Here is an 18,842-nt window from a genome sequence, read left to right on the forward strand (position 1 = left end):
AATAGAAATAATAGATTAAAAGATGCAGGACTTGTTCTTGCATTTATCTGGGACCAAATTCGCCACGCAAACAACGGTATCGTGGTAGGTATTAGGACTCGACCGAAAAAGCGAGAAGTCGGCTTTCCACTTCCGCTGGAGTCCTTTCACGCGCAATCGCCTCCCAAGTGGCATCTGTTCAGTACGTAGTCCCACTGTTTTGCAAATTTTCGTTTGTTTTGACACATAATTTCATCTTGTAGGGCAGCTATAAACTTAGATCAATGTATCTGCTATCTAATAATAGCGCGTGCGCGCTATATGCTGATAGTAAAAACAAATTGTGTCGTTCTTGTCGGCATTTGCGCCGGCGTGAACTTTGTGCTAGCATGATTTGTCGTCGTCAAGATTCTATTTTGACGTAGCGTTCTCAGTCCGATCCGCCGCCTGCGATCTCGTAAGTTTCGCACGACGAAGTAGAAGCGCTAACGAGGTCATGCGAATATTAGTGTCCTATCTCCTGTTAGAAGTCCACGTGTTTGGCCGGGTGCTTTAGGCCTAACTCCTTCAATCGTCCCGCACGTGTCATTTTTTTCCCCCGCACTGTAGGAGACCGCCGTTGCTTATTGGTACCTACCACGATGTCGGGAGGCAGCAGCGTTTTGGCATTGAAGGAGGATGACGTCAGACGTATGCTGACTGCAAAAACCCACCTGGGAACTAACAACTTGGACTTCCAGATGAAGGAATACTGCTTCAAGCGCCGGCCCGATGGTGAGTGCATGTAGCAGCGCAGACTCCTAACGCTAATAGAGGACTGTGGTTAACGCGGTCGGAGACGCGGATGTCGAATTGGACGTTTTCGTGCACGTCTGGTCGCAAGCTGTTGGTGCGATTTGCTGCCGCTGTAGTTGGGGCACGTCGTCGTTATCCAATGACTTTACTTACGGGAGGCGCTTAGCTACGCAAGATCGCCGGGCGGGATGGCTCACTTCGTGGATGCATGAGCATTATAATTGTGCCCGTCGTCTGCTGTTGAAGTTGGCAGAAGTCGACGTAGTAGTTATTCTAACCTGTCTTTGGAGCTACCAATAGTTGCACTAGGAGAATGTGTGTGTGAGCTAAAAATCTTGTATGATTACTTCATTAAAACGCTCACTGCATATTCGGTGCCCTCTGTTGCGCGATTCCTTTCAGGCAACTGCCTAGTCAACCCACAGAAGACGTTCCGACCAAAGGAAAGCACACGTGTTTTACATCGCATAGAAATAAAGACTGTTGCAAATAACTTTCACGCTTGTTGCGTTTGGCCGCTATCTGCGCAGGCATCCACCTGATCAACCTCAAGAAGACGTGGGAGAAGCTGCTGCTGGCTGCCCGCGCCATTGTGGCCATCGAGAACCCAGCCGAGGTGTGCGCCATCTCGTCGCGCCCGTACGGACAGCGGGCCGTGCTCAAGTTTGCCAGCTTCACTGGAGCAACTCCGATTGCTGGCCGCTTCACGCCCGGAACCTTCACTAACCAGGTAGGTAGAGAGAGACTCGTTAAAGGCAGTGAACCAGCGGAGTGCTTATTTGAAGCTTGCTTGGATTGTGGGGATAGCTTTGCTCTGTATTGCGCAGTGTGGGCCCATACCATAGACATTTTCTTGCTGCTGGAGGCACCCATATCTTAAAGAACGCAGCAGTCAAGGAGCTCTAAACAGGGTTTTCTAAACTGCTTGTCTATTCTGTCATACTGCAGCATATGTTGATATACCACAATTCATGGATTGTTTATTTTGCATGAATTGTACATACCGCAAGCAAATTCTACCGCGACAGCCATCATCACCACCATGCAGCTGTCATAGTTGTCACTTAGGTGTCTTCGTGTCGTCCTGCTTTGTTCTCGTATACAATTGTGGAAACTCGCACGAGGTTGTGGGATGTTGTCGGGTGTTGAGAGACTCATTGCTGTCACAGTAAATGAGGTCAAAGCCGAAAAAGTCGCTGTAGTTTGCCATCAGTACATGTACTGGCATTTTCATAGAACTGTGTATAGTGTCTCACTCATTATAGAGCATACTTTAATTCCGAAGGCATTGCTCGCCATTGTATATGATGATACTGTTGAAATAGATGTGAGCGGAACTGAATACACTTTGACCAAATCAGTCAAAAAACAACTTATGTATCACTGGCTTGGGTGGTAATGCCTTTCGGGCTCTTTTCACCAGAGCAGCATGTTCTGCAAGAAACACTAAAAAGAAAAGTTATTTTATATGTATTTGTAAAGTATCCTTCTACAATCCCAAAAACAGCCACCCTTGCCACGAGTTTAGTAAAAAGTGGGTGGGGGGGGGGACAAAATAGGTGAAGACTCTATGGCTTTTGACAGCATTATCTCCAGCATGGTTGATTTTTATTAGTAAAGATACACTAATTGTATTGTGAAGCAGGCAAATACTGACCTCTAAATTGATTAGAAGTTTCAGAAGTTTGCCTCTACTTTCTTCCCCTCTCAGCAAACAGCTGAAATCACTCACAAAATACATATGTAAATTAGGGCTCACTCATGCTCGAAATCAGACAGTTAGATTTGCTCACTAACTAGGTGGTGTGAGCCAGAGTAATTCGTCTCTAGAGTTTACTGACCTGTGGTCGTCAGTACAGGGCATTCTGGGCCTGCGCAGGCCTCCTGGTCCACTCATTTACACACTAGCCCGAATGCTTCGCCGGCACTCTAAATGTTGTCTTGCGTGTTTATGTTGTGTGGAAGAACTCTGAGCACATCTTCCGGATCATGTGCAGATCCAAGCTGCATTCCGCGAGCCGCGGTTGCTCGTCGTGTGCGACCCGCGGGCGGACCACCAGCCCGTCACGGAGGCCTCGTACGTCAACCTGCCAGTGATCGCCTTCTGCAACACGGATGCCACCCTGCGCTACGTGGACATCGCCATCCCGTGCAACAACAAGAGCCAGCACTCCATCGGACTGCTCTGGTGGATGCTGACCCGGGAGGTGCTCCGCATGCGTGGATCCATCCTGCGCGACATCCCCTGGGAGATCATGGTTGACCTGTTCTTCTACCGTGATCCTGAAGAGGTGAGTGTGGCTTTTTCGTTGGACGCACCTCACTGTGCACCATTTATTTACAAGTACTGCAGCCTCATGTTTAGGCCCAAGCAGGATGGGAAACGTAAAGAAATACAAAGTTGAACAATGTTAAGGCGCAAAATGATCAATAAACAGAATACACTCAGGTGCTGCTAACACCCGCCTTACAGTTATACCATTTGCAACTAGACAAAAAAAAAGTTCAAGACTGTTTCTGTCATTTAGGCTAGGCAAATGCATACAACATTGGAGAGGCCCAAGCATCCGTTCGAATTGTCAGTGTTCAATTAAGTTTGAGGTTCAAGCTCAGTGTGTATGCAGTGCTTAGTTTGGTATGAATGGCTTATTTTGCATTGTTAGTGCTTGTGACGTGCAGTTCTAGGCAAGGCATGATTTGCTACATCCGATTGTACAGTGGAGTACTCCATAGTGGATGCAAAAGAATCTGTGATGTCTGCTCTGAAGTGTTCCAACTTGTGTGCCTGTGGCCGAGAGTAGTTCTCACCTGCGCCGTTGTCGTTGCAGACCGAAAAGGAGGAGCAGGCCCAGCAAGTTGTACCCGAGCGGGCTGTCAAGGAGACCGCCGAGTACTCGACCGAGCAGTGGGGCGGTGGCGACGTGACTGCAGCCCCTGCCGAGGTCACCGACGTGAGTGACTCTCTCCCCCTTTTTCCTCCTCCCATATGAACCACTCACCTGGTCCTAAGTTCATTTATTACATGACACCTGCTGTTGCAAAGTGTTTCTGCCGCCGCATCTGCCGCCGTGACCGCCAGGGCTGTGGCTAACACTATTCCTGTGGCTTGACCTAGTGCGCGAACCCCCCAAGAAGAGGCCGGGGCGCCCGAAGACCGCCGCTGCAGCAGCTCAATAGGCACCTTCATAATTGTGGAGCTGGCTTTCCTGCAAGGCAGTTTGCCCAAATAAGGGCGCCGTAGTACCCCCTGCCAAATGGCGCATACAAGCACAGTTTCCTTGTGTTCTGACATGGGAAAGCGTAGGTGTGGCTCGTGATGAAACGGTGCACAAGAGACAAGCCCCAGCATGTGTGCGGCTAGCACTTGGTCTTCGTATAGAAGATAACCGGCGCTGTCATTAGCTGATTAATTGAGTCAATGTGCAATGCAGGGAAGTGCTGTTGCAAATCGGGAAGAGGGTCTTTCGACAGAGCAGCACATGCGTAACAAAGAAAGTGCGGGTTCGTCTCCCGCTTGCAGCAAGTTTCCTTTTCAGCCACCTTCATTTTCTTTTTACCTCGCTATTTGAGTTCAATTTCCAGCCAAGTTCCAAAAGGCTATTTTCAGATATTGAACTCGGTATATTATCTGATTTCTAAACAACATGAAATATAAAGTATGTGAAGTCAGCATGGTAATAAAAGGCTCGTTGACGTTATATGATGCCTGCATTTAGTATTGTTTAATACTAGATGGTCCGTATAGATGAGCAGCTTTGAGGTGAGAAGTAAGTGCTTTTGGTTATCTGGTGTGCTATTGCAACGACAGTAATGGAACAGGGCCGCATCATGTCACCAGATTTACAACAAATGTGATATTCTTCCTAAAATGAAATATGGAAGTGAAAGTGTGGCCGGAAGACAACATGCTGCTCCGGTGGAAGCCGATCACACAACCCCGGTATGATGTGTGCAACACTGTCAGTTGAACTATGGCAGCAGCTGTCTTCCCATCCATTTGCTCTAGTTGTAATATGCATGTACAGTCGTGGACAAGCAAGACGCAAACAAGAAACTGCAAACTTAACCACCTTTCACAAGCAATATTTGAGATCGTGATCTCGTGCCACTTCATGTCCAGTCAGTCGCCAGAGATAATCGAGGCCTAGCACCAAGTGTGCAAGACAAAATCATGCTGGTACTGCATGTGTTGGCGAAGGCAGAAGTGAAAAAGAAATGCATTCTTCTTAGTATTCAATTGTCCATGACTGGACGTCACATATAGGAGTGTTCGAGCAGCCAAAACATTTAACTGGATACAAATACAGTCAACTCGTTAAGCAGACCCTGATAATCCGACGCCTCACTTCCAAAACTTTCATTGCGATGTCTAACAACCTTATTGCAAAGAGTGAGTGACGAATGTGCAAAATAAAAAACAAACAGTCGCAGTTTTGCCTGAAAGGCAAAGCATCAATTGCGATAGCAAATTAAGCAAGGTAAGGGTGGCTGCGGCAGCGAGCGAATTGACCTTCTTGCTGTCATTTGCTTTAACGCGAACTAAACGTAAAAAAGCACAGCACACAACGAAGCTATCGGCATTGGGCACACTTTGTCCACATCGTAGATCGCTCTGCTAATAGCAGCCGCCGGAGTAGAACCCCACCTACGTCTTTCCCCCCCCCCCTTGTGCGCATAAGACTGCATGCTGACCATCACAAGTCAGTTGCCAGTCCATATCGACACAGCAAAAGTCCGTCTTATATGCCCAATTTTGACAAAAATTGATGGTAATTTCGTCCGCTGTAGCCAGTAGTCCATTGTAGCGTGGTCTGTTAAAAGCGAACTTTGTTGCATTGATAAAATTGTCAGACCAAACTAAGGTTGACATATGGTTCGTTATATCCGAAAGTCTATTGTACACGGGTTCGTTATAACGAGCGTGGACTGTACTCAAGAAAAACTAGCTCCAATTATTGTGTCAGAATACAAAGTCCTGTCGAGCCTGTTTGCCAGCAAGAGGCCTATTTACGTTATTTAATAACAATGCCTTTATCAACGGCACTTTGGCTCGACTGAAAAGCTTGTAAATTAGAAACACAGGAAATGTGTCTTTATCTGGTCCTGTATGAGCACGGCTCACTGTATTTAATGGATCACTGTGTAGATCACAAAGGCTGCTACATACAGATAATTTGAGACTGTGTGGCCAACTGTGCATGGGCTGCTGCTATTTCTTAATGGGATACTAATTAAGTCAACGTGGACTATTAAAATGCCATTTCGGAAACCTTGCAGCACTTGTTTCGTGCGCCTCAAATGTAGGCTTGTTTAATTAAGCTTGACTCTGGTGCCTGTGTGGGTGTTCTCTGCAGTGGTCCGCGCCTCCCGAAGCGACTCCCTTCGCCGCCGCGGCTGCGCCAGCACCCGCTGCCTTGGGTGTGCCAGCTCCGACAGAGGACTGGTCCGCTGCCCCAGCAGTTGAGGACTGGTCTGCACCACCGGCTGCAGCAACACCGGGCACGACCACCACTACCGAATGGGGTGCCGGGACTGACACCAACTGGGCCTAAGTTGTTCCTCTGCTGTCATCACGGGGGCAATAAAGATTCCCATGTGGTTGTACAGTTGCGTTGGCACTTTCTTTCTTCTTCATTATGCACCACTACTGTACTTAAATTGTGTAAAGCCTGCACTTTTTCATTTTAGAACAATAGAATGCATTTTTTACCATTTTGACATGTGACTGGCTAAAACCACCAACAAATAATGCGTACTTTGGCCACACAATAAACTTTTTTATTCAATGTTCGGCACTACTGATCACGTTTCAGTTCACTCTTTAATGCTATTGGCTTCGCTTACGTTGTGTCTGGAGCTTGCTACTACGTTGGCACTTTGCTGCAAAATGTCGCTGTGCAACTGTGTGCATTTTAAAAAATAACTCTGGCAAAGTTATTTTTCTTGAGGGGGCAGTGGGGGCTGAGGGTATTGCATGTGATGAGAAATTATTGTGTACTTGAGAGCCCTGGGTTATTAATGTGCAAGCTCTTTGCTAAAGCTGCCCAAGGAGATGTAAATATTTTATGCTTCTAATACAAATTAAATGCCAGTGTTAAAATTGGCAATGTGATCTTCAATTTCTTGCAATATGTATATCTAACTGAATCTATTAAGTTCTGTGCATGAAGTCTCACCATTAATTAAGCGACTTGTTACGTGGGAAGCTATAACAGCAGTGCACAATTGCAACACGTCAGTTAGGTGCGGGGCAGCCAATCCATCAGCTGCTGGGCTGCTATTTTGTAGCGATGCCTTATTCTATGCTATTCTTATCATTGACCACACAGGGCCGCCTGATCCCGTTGATAATGTGGGCAGACCGTCGCTCTGACCACTGGTCAAGCGCGAAAAGCATAGAATGGGAAAAGGCATCGCTACAAAATACCGACCCTGATGAAAAAGATGTTCAGGGCCTAGTTAAGGTTCGTTCCAAATTTTTGCACTTAGCTGAAGCACACTGCACAGTTGACCAGAATTGGCTGGTGGAAAGTTGTGTTGGGTTGTCATGTTCAGGTATGCACAGTTGACCAGAATGTTAGCCACCATATGATTTCCTATAACGTGTGAATGTATGTAAACACTTGGAATGAGTTTCATATGCTGCACCAGAAATTGTCGAGAGATCGAAACAAGTTGGCACATTCCATTGCGGTGGCATGGTTTTCAATATAACTAGTTTCTCTTGGTTGTATTACGACCTCTTCGTGAGTACTACTAAATCATCCTGCTGCTTTTAGAGCGGGAGGAGGGTGTGGCGAAAGTATGAGAAGAAAAGCGTAGTGTAGCGACGATAACTACGAGATGGCGCCAGAGTAGCGCATGTTCTCTAGGAGGCCCGCCTGCGGCGGCGGCTGCTGTGAATCGCACCCACACTACGCTCCGTTTGCAACATTCTGCACGAGACAAGAGTGTCCGCGCCAGACAGTATATCGGGAAATGAAAACACGTATAGAGCTGCGCTCAAATTTCGCATTAGGGAGCATCGAATCTTGCCACATTACATAATGCCATATTGTATGTACGTATACAAATAGGGCTCGTTTTTCTGCAAATCCGTGTTTTGTGCTCGTAAATTGTGAGAATCCTGCCGTGAAAGCTGGTAAAACACGCAGTTGCAGAAAATTAAATCAGTCAGTGGAAGCACATTCGGGTGACGCACGGCGCACTTTCGATCGGGCTCCGTTGCGATTGGTTCCTTTGCGCAACCTGCGGTACCACACCTGCTTATTTAGTTGTCAGCAAGACAATTCATGACTTACATCGCTTCACGAGTAATGTGCTCACGTTTTATTTTGCTCGGTCTATCGTGATATTGGTTCGCATTCACAGTATTTTGTGATGGGTAAGCACGCGCATGGTCCCTAGATATTTTTTGCTTTAGGGTAGAGGACACCTGTTGCTCGGTTAAAGTTTAACGCTACATGCGCCTAGGATAGTCGTGCTTCTTTTTAGTACATCGTATGCAGGCTTCATCTGCCATCTGCATGCAGTATTTCTGAAGTGAAGGCGCTAGAATGACGGAGGGCAAAGAAGAAACACACACATAGGGCGCCCTGTGTGTGTGTGTGTGTTTCTTCTTTGTCCACCGTCATTTTAGCGCCTTCACTTCAGAAATCATGCTTAACCAACGCGCCCAACTATCCATCCTAACTGCATGCAGGCTCTAAAAGAATTTTTGACGATCCGTAAGAAATTGCAATGCGAATATAAGCCGCGGCAGGCCAATGGCTGCAGTGTAGAAGTCTTTGGCTTTGTTGGTGGGTTGGTAACTTCTTACCAGACGGCGCCAGAGCGCTAGCGATTTTTACATCAACGTGATCGTCGTGATCCTGTCCCAAGTTGAAGTGTCTCGTAAGTGTCCGGAGAATTTCTATAATTAATACAGCTGTGTGTCTCGCCGGCGTGCGAATGGGTCTTCGTTACGCCAGAAATAATCAGCTTGTACCCAGTAAGTGTGTGTGCGCGCTGTATACCGAGATTAATATATCGCGATGGAACTTTTGACAGCTTGCCGGCGTTCTACGCTTGTAAACAAGACGCAGGCGACGTACTTGTGTTTTGTTGCTCATTTACCTGTTCACGTTCTGCCTTTTTCCACATTCACTTGCGAAACGATAATTGACGTAGTTGTCTGAGCGATCGTCGTTGAGAAGCCGCCTGGCTCGTTGGACCAGCAGAACTCGTTACGTGACATGCAAGTCGTCGGAGCTCGCGCCGTGCAAATGAGAACGATCTTCTATCGACGGCGTCTTCTGCATAGAGACCTCGTAACGTTTGTCGTTTACGGCCTACAAGTATCCCCAGCGGCCCCTTCGGTTTTAAGCTGTCAAAAGCACGTAGCGTCCGAACGCTTCTAAAAGTGACATTAAACGAAGTGCGTCGTGGTGACTTGAGTGTTCGAACGCGCGCGCGTGGTTGCTGTGGCGTCTTGTGGAACTACCTTGTCCTTGTAGCTCGCCGCTCCTGAGCCATCAACCTTATCGCTTAACGAGAGACAAAGACGGTAAATATATCTAACTGAATTAACTCGGCCTTCTGTACACGAGCTTCGCATAGTGAAATTGAGAAAGCGAAAGCAGCGATAACCGTAAGCGACTTCCACACATTGCAGCGTCGCGCGTGGGTGTTGAGTGGCTTCATTGTCTCGAGGTGTTTATTGCCGAGTACCTCACTCTCGGCGGTATCGTTAATCGGGAAGTTATATTTAATGTGTATCGCCTGGGCATTTCGTATGTCCGCCACCTGGGATCGTTTGGAACTTCACAGTTGTCAGTCTCTTCGCGACGCAGTGCAGGGTTTTTGCCTTTGATAGCTGCTACATTTGTGTCCACGTGCGGCCGTACTGACGCTTGAAAGTGGTTTGACCCTTATGTAGTAACGCCAAGCGTTGTACTTAGCCGTTGATTAGGGAAGGGCATTTTTTTGTCAGGGCCTTGGCACTCCAGGATATTCATTAGGAACAGCGGGCAAAGGCGATTGATATAGAGTGGTGTGACGATTGCGTTTGCGCATATATTCGGGAGCCGTGCGTGTCTCTATGCTGAGTAGCATGGCATGACTTCTTGCATTTCAGCGTGTCGTCACTGCTGCCCGCCATTTGGCACAATGTCTGGAGGTACCAGTGTGCTGTCCCTCAAGGAGGACGATGTGAGGCGATTCCTGGCGGCCAAGACTCATCTTGGCACTACGAACCTAGATTTCCAAATGAAGGAGTACTGCTTCAAACGACGTTCCGACGGTGAGGTGCTGTCGCTTTCAATCGAAGCTATGGTGCCTTCGACAGGCTACTATAAGGCTTTCTTATCGCAGTGACCATAGTAAGGATGCACAACATTGCAGTAAGGATGCACATTGCCACTGTTTTGACGCAGCAATAGTACGGTGAAAATGGGGCCCGCTTTAGTTCAACCATTGCCAGCTTATCTCCGGCGATGTCCTACGACACTTATTGTGGAATAATTATGATGTGATTATCACAATTCTTATTCCTGTAGCCAAGGTGTAATTGAAATGTGCGTTTTGTTCCATGGGCCTGGCACTGGCTTTGACGGCTATATGGTCCAACAATGTTTTGAGTACTAAAAGTAAACTTTTGTTGGGAGAAAATAAACATGAAATAAAACCATGCTGAGGGTTGCGTCACACGAGAGTGAAGCTTGGTGGGAGAAGGGCTCTTGCAAAGGTGTCAAGAGGAGCACCATTATTAGTCAATAGAAATGAGGCAATCACCAGCCCTGTAGTGATTGCCAAGATTGCTTTATTAGCAGATGGTGCTTGTTTATTACCAATATAGCCGAAGTGTCATGTCGTTGCAGTTGCGCATGGTCATGTGGCATTTTCAGGCATACATCTAATAAACATAAAGAAGACTTGGGAGAAATTGCTACTGGCTGCCCGCGCCATCGTGGCCATTGAGAATCCTGCCGAGGTGTGCGCCATCTCGTCGCGTCCATATGGACAGCGGGCGGTGCTCAAGTTTGCGAGCTTCACAGGTGCCACGCCCATTGCTGGCCGCTTCACGCCTGGAACCTTCACTAACCAGGTATGTCCAACTCCGGGTGGCGACCTTAGGGGAGAGCCTTTGGTGGCTTTGTTTCCCGCGTTGCAGTAGCAAAGGTAGTTTGCAGTGCTGGTTCAGCTGGATTCACGCAGTGGACTTCATCATGGACAAGCCAATCACGTGACATATGACATACATTGAACCACTTCGCAGCCAGCAACGCCGTCATTCACACGGAAGCGGAAGACAGCAGACGACGCATACAACCTAATCCTACTTTGACTCCTACATGAATGGACAGTGGTGCAAACCTACTGGAACACTGTGCGCGCTTCATCTCGCAACTATGGAGCTAACGGCCCGAGCTACTTGTTCGTTACGCACGTTTTAATTTAATGAGTAAAGTGGTGTGGATTGAAGATGGTTACTGCCAGACACTTTGCCATTAATGTCTTGGTATTTCCTGCTGAAAATTCCAATGGTGATTTGGCTTTGAGCTGTATTGTGAAAAGCTTCACAGTGACCGAATGAGCTCTGCAGGAATGGGTGATGTATGACCCCGTGATAGAGCAATCCACAAGCTCAAATCACAATTTGCTCCATTGTTGAATACAGCTTTTGCAGAGTTCATAATCGGTAGGCCGCTCTAGTTCGCGATGGTTGTCCACTGTGATTGACGTGCCCTGAGGTCCCCGCTGCATTCCAGATAGACTTCACACTGCTTTTGCTTCAGGTAACACTGGTAATGATGTGCTTGAAGTGACACAATGCAGGGTTAGCGAAGTTGTGTTGGCTGACAGGATCTTGTGAGTGAACTGTCTGATGGACAAACATTCATTCCAAGTGTCTGACAGTGCACTAGTTGAGTCAAAAGTGGTCATTTGTAATGGGCATAAGCACTTATAATGCTATTCGCATTTGATAGACATGTTTCTTCAATTCCCATGCCACCAAGCAGCAGTGTACATAGGTGCTTTCCACTGTGAACAGCAATACTTGGCAACGGCTCCAGACGTCCTCTCTTCAGAGATGGCACTGGCCTCTGTGTTGCCGCATGGACTGGTGCAAGCTAGTTAAGAGCCGTTTACTAGCTGTGCCATGTACTCTCACCAGAAAGTGCCATTAGATATCGGCACCGCATTGTGTTCACTTCAAGTTGTCGTGATGTGTGCTGCAGTCATGCTATGGCAAGTTACTGGCACATGTTTTCCAAAGTCTGATCGCCAAAACCTCTTCCTGGTGCACACAGATCCAAGCTGCATTCCGCGAGCCGCGGCTGCTGGTCGTGTGCGACCCGCGGGCGGACCACCAGCCCGTCACGGAGGCGTCGTACGTCAACCTGCCGGTGATAGCCTTCTGCAACACGGATGCCAGCCTGCGCTACGTGGACATCGCCATCCCATGCAACAACAAGAGCCAGCACTCCATCGGACTGCTCTGGTGGATGCTGACGCGAGAGGTGCTCCGCATGCGCGGATCCATCCTGCGCGACATCCCCTGGGAGATCATGGTTGACCTGTTCTTCTACCGCGATCCTGAGGAGGCAAGTGTTTGTTCACAGGTGCTTTGTGTGTGTTCGTTGAGGCAAGTTGGTTTGGCCAGGTCTCCCAGCCTCTCTACTGTCGAGATGTTCCCAAGGGTATTAAAAGAGAGAGAAGAAACTTTATTAATGAATGGCCGGCAATTTCGTTGTGGGGTATTAAAAAAAAATTTTTTTTAATGCTAAGTGCCGCCAGACAAACTGCAGCTGTGGTCTGTCCAAGGGCATGCACATTCCGAGCAGCATGTGTGCTACTCTACATTCTAGCGCGCCAGTGCCCAGTCAGGTCAGACGCTGGACATGCATGGCTCAACATGAGCGGTGAGACCGCAGCATGTCCTACAAAAAAGACTGTTTCCTTCTGACTGCTAGGCTGTGTGTTATGGCGTTGCTGTTGGCATGCAAAGTTTCAGTGTTGGTTGCCCATGGTTGGTAACAACCTAAGAATACAGTGACAAATATGCCGCTGTCCATTGCTATTGATGCATCAGTCGACCAAGTTCCCTCACTTCTATGACATTAGCTGGAGGTGAACTCCTCTCGGGAATCTTGTTCCGGAGCATGAGAGTACAGAGGGCTGGTGCAGTGTAGTTTAGTGGGTGCAGCTTTATTACACTGTGTGCAGTGCAAGCTTGTCAGCACCGTGCGCACTTTGTTATTACCTGCTTCTCTGATGGCCCCTGCAACGTCTGGCGTTGTCTCTCTCCAGGCCGAGAAAGAAGAGCAGGCCCAGCAAGCTTTGCCCGAGCGCGGCCTCAAGGAGACGGTCGAGTACCCGACCGAGCAGTGGGGCGGAGGAGACATCACCGGAGCGCAGCCTGATGTCGCAGATGTGGGTGGCTCCCCTTTGTGATTCTAAGCATTTCCCCCTATACAATGCGGGGTTTCTTCCTCTTCAATTGAAACATTCTTTGCAAGCCCACAAGGACTTCACTGACCGTGGCTGCTGTTGCTACAGTCTTGCCGAATAGGTTCTACACACAGAAAACGAAAAGATGTACACGCACTGACACAAGTGGTACACTCCATGCAGCGGGAGCCGGAGCAGCGACACACTGCATTGCGACGCCATCTACAGGCGGCATCTGGGATCGACATGCCTACAGAAATAAAGGGCACCTATTGGCTTCTCGATCACAGATCACAGATCACAGAATACAGTTTGCCGTTGCTCCGGCTCCTGCTGCGTGGAGTGTACCACTTTTGTTGGCGCCTGTAAATGTTCACTGGTGGGATCGAGCATTGGTCTTCTAGCGAGTCGGCCCGACGCTCTAACCATCCAGCCATAATTTTGCGCAGGCATCCGTCGTGCCAGGGTAGAGTAACGTTTTGACCCAATGGCATGTGCGTCGCATCGAGTATGTGCGCATCCATTTTCCATTAGGCTACTGATGCAGAAATGAAACAAGTGAACAGTAGTCATCCTTACTACTGTCATACGTGTTGTTCTTATCTTTGCATTCACAATTCTTTCCTCTACAAATATTAACCAACAAAAGAGCGCTCACTACAAGTGGTCATGGCGAGTGGTGCCGGCTGTGATGTTTAGCCTTTTGTTTTTGTTGCGATAAGAACTAGTCAAATCTCGATAATTCGAAATGTTGTAATTCGAGTGAACTGGTAATCCGGACTGCTCTGTTTGTCGTGGCAAAGTCATATGTGCTTCAATGGAAAAAAAATTCTCGCGAATTCGAACTCCAATACTATGTGTGCAATCGATATTTTGAACAAAATTTGTTACTCCAGTCGACCGCTTTGTTTTCCGACAAACCCGAGCCAAGAGCAAAGGTTCGATGCGTCACTGGCTACCGTTACCACTCACCCGCCTATTTAAGTATCTTGAGCATTAGTGGTTACTCTGGAATGTACGGTGGGACTTACACTGGACTCTCTTTAAACAGAACCTCAAGGGATCAGGGAAATTGGTTCTGTTTATCGGGAGTTCCATTTACTGAGAGACGAAGCTGAATCCAATTGCACTAATACAAAACCCACCAACCATGAGGATGCTGTTCCGTTCAAGAGGCAGTTCCGTTTAAACGATTTCCGTTTATCAAGATTACACTGTACACGTAAAGCGAATGGATTCGACTTGCAGGTTCAGACTGTGCTCTCCCCCCCTCCCTACCGTTGTGATTTTAGTGGTTCTTGCTTTTCTGGGCATAAGTTTGCTCAATAAAGAGAGCTAGGTTCTTGGCTCCCGCTCGTGGTAGCGTATGTGTCCTGCACAATCACTGCGATGTGACATTAGACAGTTTTAGTATAGCGTACGCTAAAAAATAGCGGGTCGTCACTGCGCATGCGCTGAACGCTAAACGAAATAGCGGGTATAGCGGGCGTACGCAACGCAAACGAGTTAGCGTTAGCTTTTTTTTCGTGGTTTGCGGAAACATGGCGGCGGTCCCAGCCGCCCGCTTCGAATTGAATTTGGCGTTGCTTTTGTAAAATGCGCTTCGTTCGTAGCAAATGACTGTGTAAACGGCTTTCGCTTAGTCTCAGGCCGCTTCGACGACAGAGTATTATGGATAACTTCGTGGTGTTTTGGAGATCGCTTCTCGTTTCGAACGAGTCGAAGCCTAATGAAAGAAACGTTCGAGATGTCAGCGCCACCTATCGCTACAGGCGCGAAATAGCCGCAACGACGGCATATGGCCTCAAAAATCCAAAGATATTGTTGGCCAACTAAAATTGTATAAAACGTGTGCTGCTTAGCGCACGCTATATTATAGCGTATAGCATACGCTATAGTTGCGTACGCTAAACTAAAACTGTCTATTATGCAGCGGGGACACTAAAAAGCGTTTTGTGGCCTATTGGTTGATTGCTTGCTGCGCTCTCGTAAGGCTCCATTTGTCTCCCCATGGTCCAGTGGTCTGCCGCTGCCGACGTTCCAACCTTCCCAGCCACCGTGACGGCAACACCCGTGGTCGTGCCTCCGCCACCCGTGGTAACCGAAGACTGGTCGGCAGCTGCAATTGAAGACTGGTCTGCTGCGCCACCTGCTCCGGCCAGTGGGACTGGCGCCGAGTGGGGGGCTGGCAACGACACCAACTGGAACTGAGTGAGGAACAGTGCATCGCCTTGAGGCGAAGCTTTATTTGCACCTTCCCCGGGGTTTGGGATTTGCACAAGTGCATCCAGTGCTTTCACTATGATGAAGCAAGCAGCTTAGTATGGATTCATGACTGAAATAACAGCATGAAAAAAAAAAAAGGTGAGAGATAAAATTCAGCGCCCTGCCACTCTGTGATGAAGGATGGCCAGTGAAGCTGTAAATATGGCCCCCCCCGATGGCGAACTGCACTTCCGTCGTGGGTGGTACTATCTTTGGGATCGGCCCGCGTATGACGAGTGCTTAACGCCAGCTTCACCTCTGCCACGGGTCGGCCTGGCATTGCACTATCTTCGGGATCGGCTCACGTGTGAAAAATTGTTGGCCGATGTCCACGGAGACGAGATCCACCAGAACCTAGCCATAAACAGCTTTGTTGTAAAAACAGCACAGTGCTTGTGGTGTCTTACATAGCTCGGTCCTTGCCATGCTGTTTGTTCCAAAATCATCTATGCTGTCATGGAGCTGAAATGATAGAGCTGCATTCGGCACCAGTACAGTGGCTAGGTGCCAGACTTTAAGGAAAATGGGGTTGAAGAGACTTGGCAATGAGTAAGCGCCTATGCCAAATGCCACTGGCTACAACAGGCTTAGTCGTTCTCAGCGGCCACCGTTCCTCAAATATTCGTGTACAGCTTCCGTAGGCCTAATATCCAGCATAAGCAAGTGCACTCATTCGCTAAACTTAGTTTGGCACTCGCTTTGAATGTGGTCTCATCACATGCCTTTGCAAAGATGTTTGCGCGTACTTCTGTTTCAGCCACTACTACACCCTTTTGCAAATCTTGTGTGGCATATCTTTCAGTTCTTTTGGCGCAGAGTTAAGCTACCTTTGCCACGTGGTGAATGAAGAGATTATGCAGAGCAGGGGCGGGGGCATTTAATGCAAAGCTTTCCAAAGACAGTTCGGATAAGAAGTGTTCCCCCAAAAATTGCTCATATGTGCCAAGGAAGTCTGAGAAAATCAGCGAGATGTGAATTTGCTATGGTAACAGTTTGCCAGCATGCGGGTTGTTCTCTTCTGCTTCTTACAGCACCGATATCTACTGGCGTGATCTCTGGCATGGCTGCACATTTCACGCACAGTTATGCTTGAAAAGGAATGATGTTCCCGCACCTCGAATACTTTTAGCAGTGTAGGTGTTGTGGAGTTATATTTGTAGATAATGCAAAACTCGCTGAAAAATTCAAGGTTCCCCATAGCTTGCACTGCTGCATCTCTTTATTGATGCTGAAGGTACAACTCTCTCGGAACTCGATCTTCAATAGACATTTTTGATCGACAGCTGAAGGGGATGTATTATATTTGTGGAACAGTGGTCAGCTTACAATGCCTGAATGTCGTTTTGCCTGTTCAATGATTGTTAATTCACTTTTTTTATCTTTTTTTTTTCCCTAATTGCAGGTCATGACCTCAGCGGGAACAAGTTGGAAGCTGAACCAAATTTTGCCGCACAATGGTGCTTTTTTTTAAATATTGCATCATGCTAGTCACACAATCTGTTACCAAAAGAAAGCGTCGTCCAGGAGAGCTCGCACTTTTCGAGAAGATTCTTGCATTCACTCTCCTCTCGTGCTCATCACGTGTTCATCTAAGTCATTTTCTTTTAAATTGTTTTTGTGTAGAGGTCCCGTTGCCCCTAAAGCGTGAGCATGTGTTCATCTGAGTCATTTTTTTTATATAATTATTTTTGTGTAGAGTTACTGTTGTCCCAAAAGCGGGAAGCGTTGTGCGCAGATTTGTGCGTACTACCCGGTGAACTGCGAAGCTCTTGTACCAGGAATGTTTTGGACCAGTTTGTCCTGAAACGGGTGCATGAAAGTGAGAGACCCCTCCAATCTTAAGCTCCTTTCGCAACACACTTGCTGCCAAAGTTGGAAACGTGTTATTAAAACAAAGACAGGACGCATGTCCAACTGTCCTTTCACACATATCATGCAGGGTACAAACTATTTATTCATTGACAAATGAACTGTTTTCATTGAGATACCCCGGTGTTTTTGTCACTTTCTTTACGAGTCTCTTCGACATCGCTGACACTCGTTGACGATTACGTGACATACCGTATTTCATCGCGTAAGGCCTGCACTTTTGCTATCGGAATTTTTTATGGGGTGCTGGCCTTGTATAAGGCAGGCTCACGGCTACTAACGGAAGCCTCCGACAGGACCCAGAGTGCTATGCAGAATGATGCAACAACTATTGGCTGAATATGATTTAGTTGCCCTTGTCGTTTGATGAGCTCGCCTCATCAGAGCCCTCCTCAAGCTGGTCATCCCGCACCTTGACGCTCTTGACGGCAGTCTCAAACAAAAACAATGCACCACGTGTTCCAAATCCATACGCACCCTTGCAGCGATTCCGAAAGCATGATGCAGATAAACCTCTGAACGCGCCTCAACACAGTCGATGTTGAAGCACGCCGGATCTAATCTGTGTTGCTACGATTTGGCTGGATAGGGTGACGATGCCGTCATCGGCAGGACATTAACCAGCACTTCCGATAGCAGCTTGCAAAAATTTTATTGGCATGTGGGTGTGGCCCCCGAGATGGCAACGGCATTCCAGTGCAGCAATCCTGGTGGCGATGCACCCAAGAATGCCCATGATGCTTAAACCTCTCTAAAGAAAAAAATTGGAGGACGCTTAAGCTTCGCCTTCAAGAGTGAAACGCGACAGCGTTCCCGTCGACCCGCCAAGGGGTGTAAGACAATTGGCTACGGCGCAGCGACTACGCGCCCCGCATCGGACGCGGTGAGCGTCGAGCAACGCAGCGTTCGGCGCGGCAACGAAATGTGCGCCTGAGCAAGCGACGCACGCCTGAGCCTTAGAAACAGCTCGTTTCTAAGGCAACACCGCATTCACTAGAGGCACTTTTGTACCGCTTTGAAGCATCGTACTCGTGGCTCAGTGGTAGTGTCTCTGTCTCACACTCTGGAGACCCTGGTTCGATTCCCACCCAGCCCATCTTGCAAGTTGTTTTTTATTCATGAAGTGCCTGCTGGGATTTATCGCTCACGGCCAACGCCACCGACGCCGACGACACCGGCTTTTCTGCGACACGAGCTCCTTAACGCTGTCGCGTTAAAAATTTGCCCTACAGTGTGGGGTTGCAGGTTTTAAGCGAGTATGTACGGTATCTAGCAAACTTTGAAACTGTCTCCGAGAAAGAGGACGAGGAAATTGCATTGATTATATTCTGTTTCACGCATAGCAGGTAAGGCTATGAAAGTTGAAGAGGCACTTCTCACGGAGCACTTTCACGGACAACCCCCCCCCCCCCCCCACCTCCCCGAAAAAAAAACTCGTGATAGAAAAATATAGGTATGCATCATGCGATTCTATATATTGTGTCCTGTAGTTTTGTTTCAAA

At 47.9% G+C, this 18,842-nt stretch overlaps 2 protein-coding genes across 5 annotated transcripts; both read left to right on the plus strand.

Moving 5' to 3' along the window:
• Positions 1 to 35: 35 nt before the first annotated feature.
• On the plus strand, positions 36 to 6,380 carry LOC135913765 (small ribosomal subunit protein uS2-like). Its single transcript, XM_065446408.2, has 6 exons — positions 36 to 181; positions 589 to 753; positions 1,305 to 1,504; positions 2,772 to 3,065; positions 3,603 to 3,725; positions 6,129 to 6,380. The coding sequence occupies exons 2-6, from the start codon at positions 621 to 623 to the stop codon at positions 6,324 to 6,326; spliced, it is 948 nt and encodes a 315-aa protein (XP_065302480.1). The 5' UTR covers positions 36 to 181; positions 589 to 620; the 3' UTR covers positions 6,327 to 6,380.
• A 1,624-nt stretch (positions 6,381 to 8,004) lies between these two features.
• LOC135913764 (small ribosomal subunit protein uS2-like) lies at positions 8,005 to 17,458 on the plus strand. 4 transcript variants are annotated; one of them, XM_065446405.1, is made up of 7 exons: positions 8,005 to 8,158; positions 9,890 to 10,054; positions 10,659 to 10,858; positions 12,066 to 12,359; positions 13,066 to 13,188; positions 15,226 to 15,417; positions 16,874 to 17,458. In XM_065446405.1, the coding sequence occupies exons 1-6, from the start codon at positions 8,155 to 8,157 to the stop codon at positions 15,415 to 15,417; spliced, it is 978 nt and encodes a 325-aa protein (XP_065302477.1). In that variant the 5' UTR covers positions 8,005 to 8,154; the 3' UTR covers positions 16,874 to 17,458. The 4 variants fall into 4 exon arrangements, with proteins under 4 accessions (XP_065302477.1, XP_065302478.1, XP_065302476.1 ...); XM_065446406.2 differs by lacking the exon at positions 8,005 to 8,158 and adding an exon at positions 8,522 to 8,667; XM_065446404.1 differs by lacking the exon at positions 8,005 to 8,158 and adding an exon at positions 8,628 to 8,764.
• The last annotated feature ends 1,384 nt before the right edge of the window (positions 17,459 to 18,842 follow it).

The sequence above is a fragment of the Dermacentor albipictus genome, chromosome 8 (genome assembly GCF_038994185.2).
Source record: "Dermacentor albipictus isolate Rhodes 1998 colony chromosome 8, USDA_Dalb.pri_finalv2, whole genome shotgun sequence".
Taxonomy (NCBI): domain Eukaryota; kingdom Metazoa; phylum Arthropoda; class Arachnida; order Ixodida; family Ixodidae; genus Dermacentor; species Dermacentor albipictus.

What these genes read in the sequence shown, in the direction of transcription:
- LOC135913765 (XM_065446408.2), top strand. Translation starts at nt 621, where the DNA reads ATGTCGGGAGGCAGCAGCGTTTTGGCATTGAAGGAGGATGACGTCAGA. An exon ending in CTTCAAGCGCCGGCCCGATG is followed by an intron (nt 754 to 1,304) that starts GTGAGTGCATGT and finishes CTATCTGCGCAG; the next exon opens with GCATCCACCTGATCAACCTC. An exon ending in TCTACCGTGATCCTGAAGAG is followed by an intron (nt 3,066 to 3,602) that starts GTGAGTGTGGCT and finishes TTGTCGTTGCAG; the next exon opens with ACCGAAAAGGAGGAGCAGGC.
- LOC135913764 (XM_065446404.1), top strand. Translation starts at nt 8,725, where the DNA reads ATGGGTCTTCGTTACGCCAGAAATAATCAGCTTGTACCCA. An exon ending in AAATAATCAGCTTGTACCCA is followed by an intron (nt 8,765 to 9,889) that starts GTAAGTGTGTGT and finishes CTTGCATTTCAG; the next exon opens with CGTGTCGTCACTGCTGCCCG. An exon ending in CGCAGCCTGATGTCGCAGAT is followed by an intron (nt 13,189 to 15,225) that starts GTGGGTGGCTCC and finishes CCCATGGTCCAG; the next exon opens with TGGTCTGCCGCTGCCGACGT.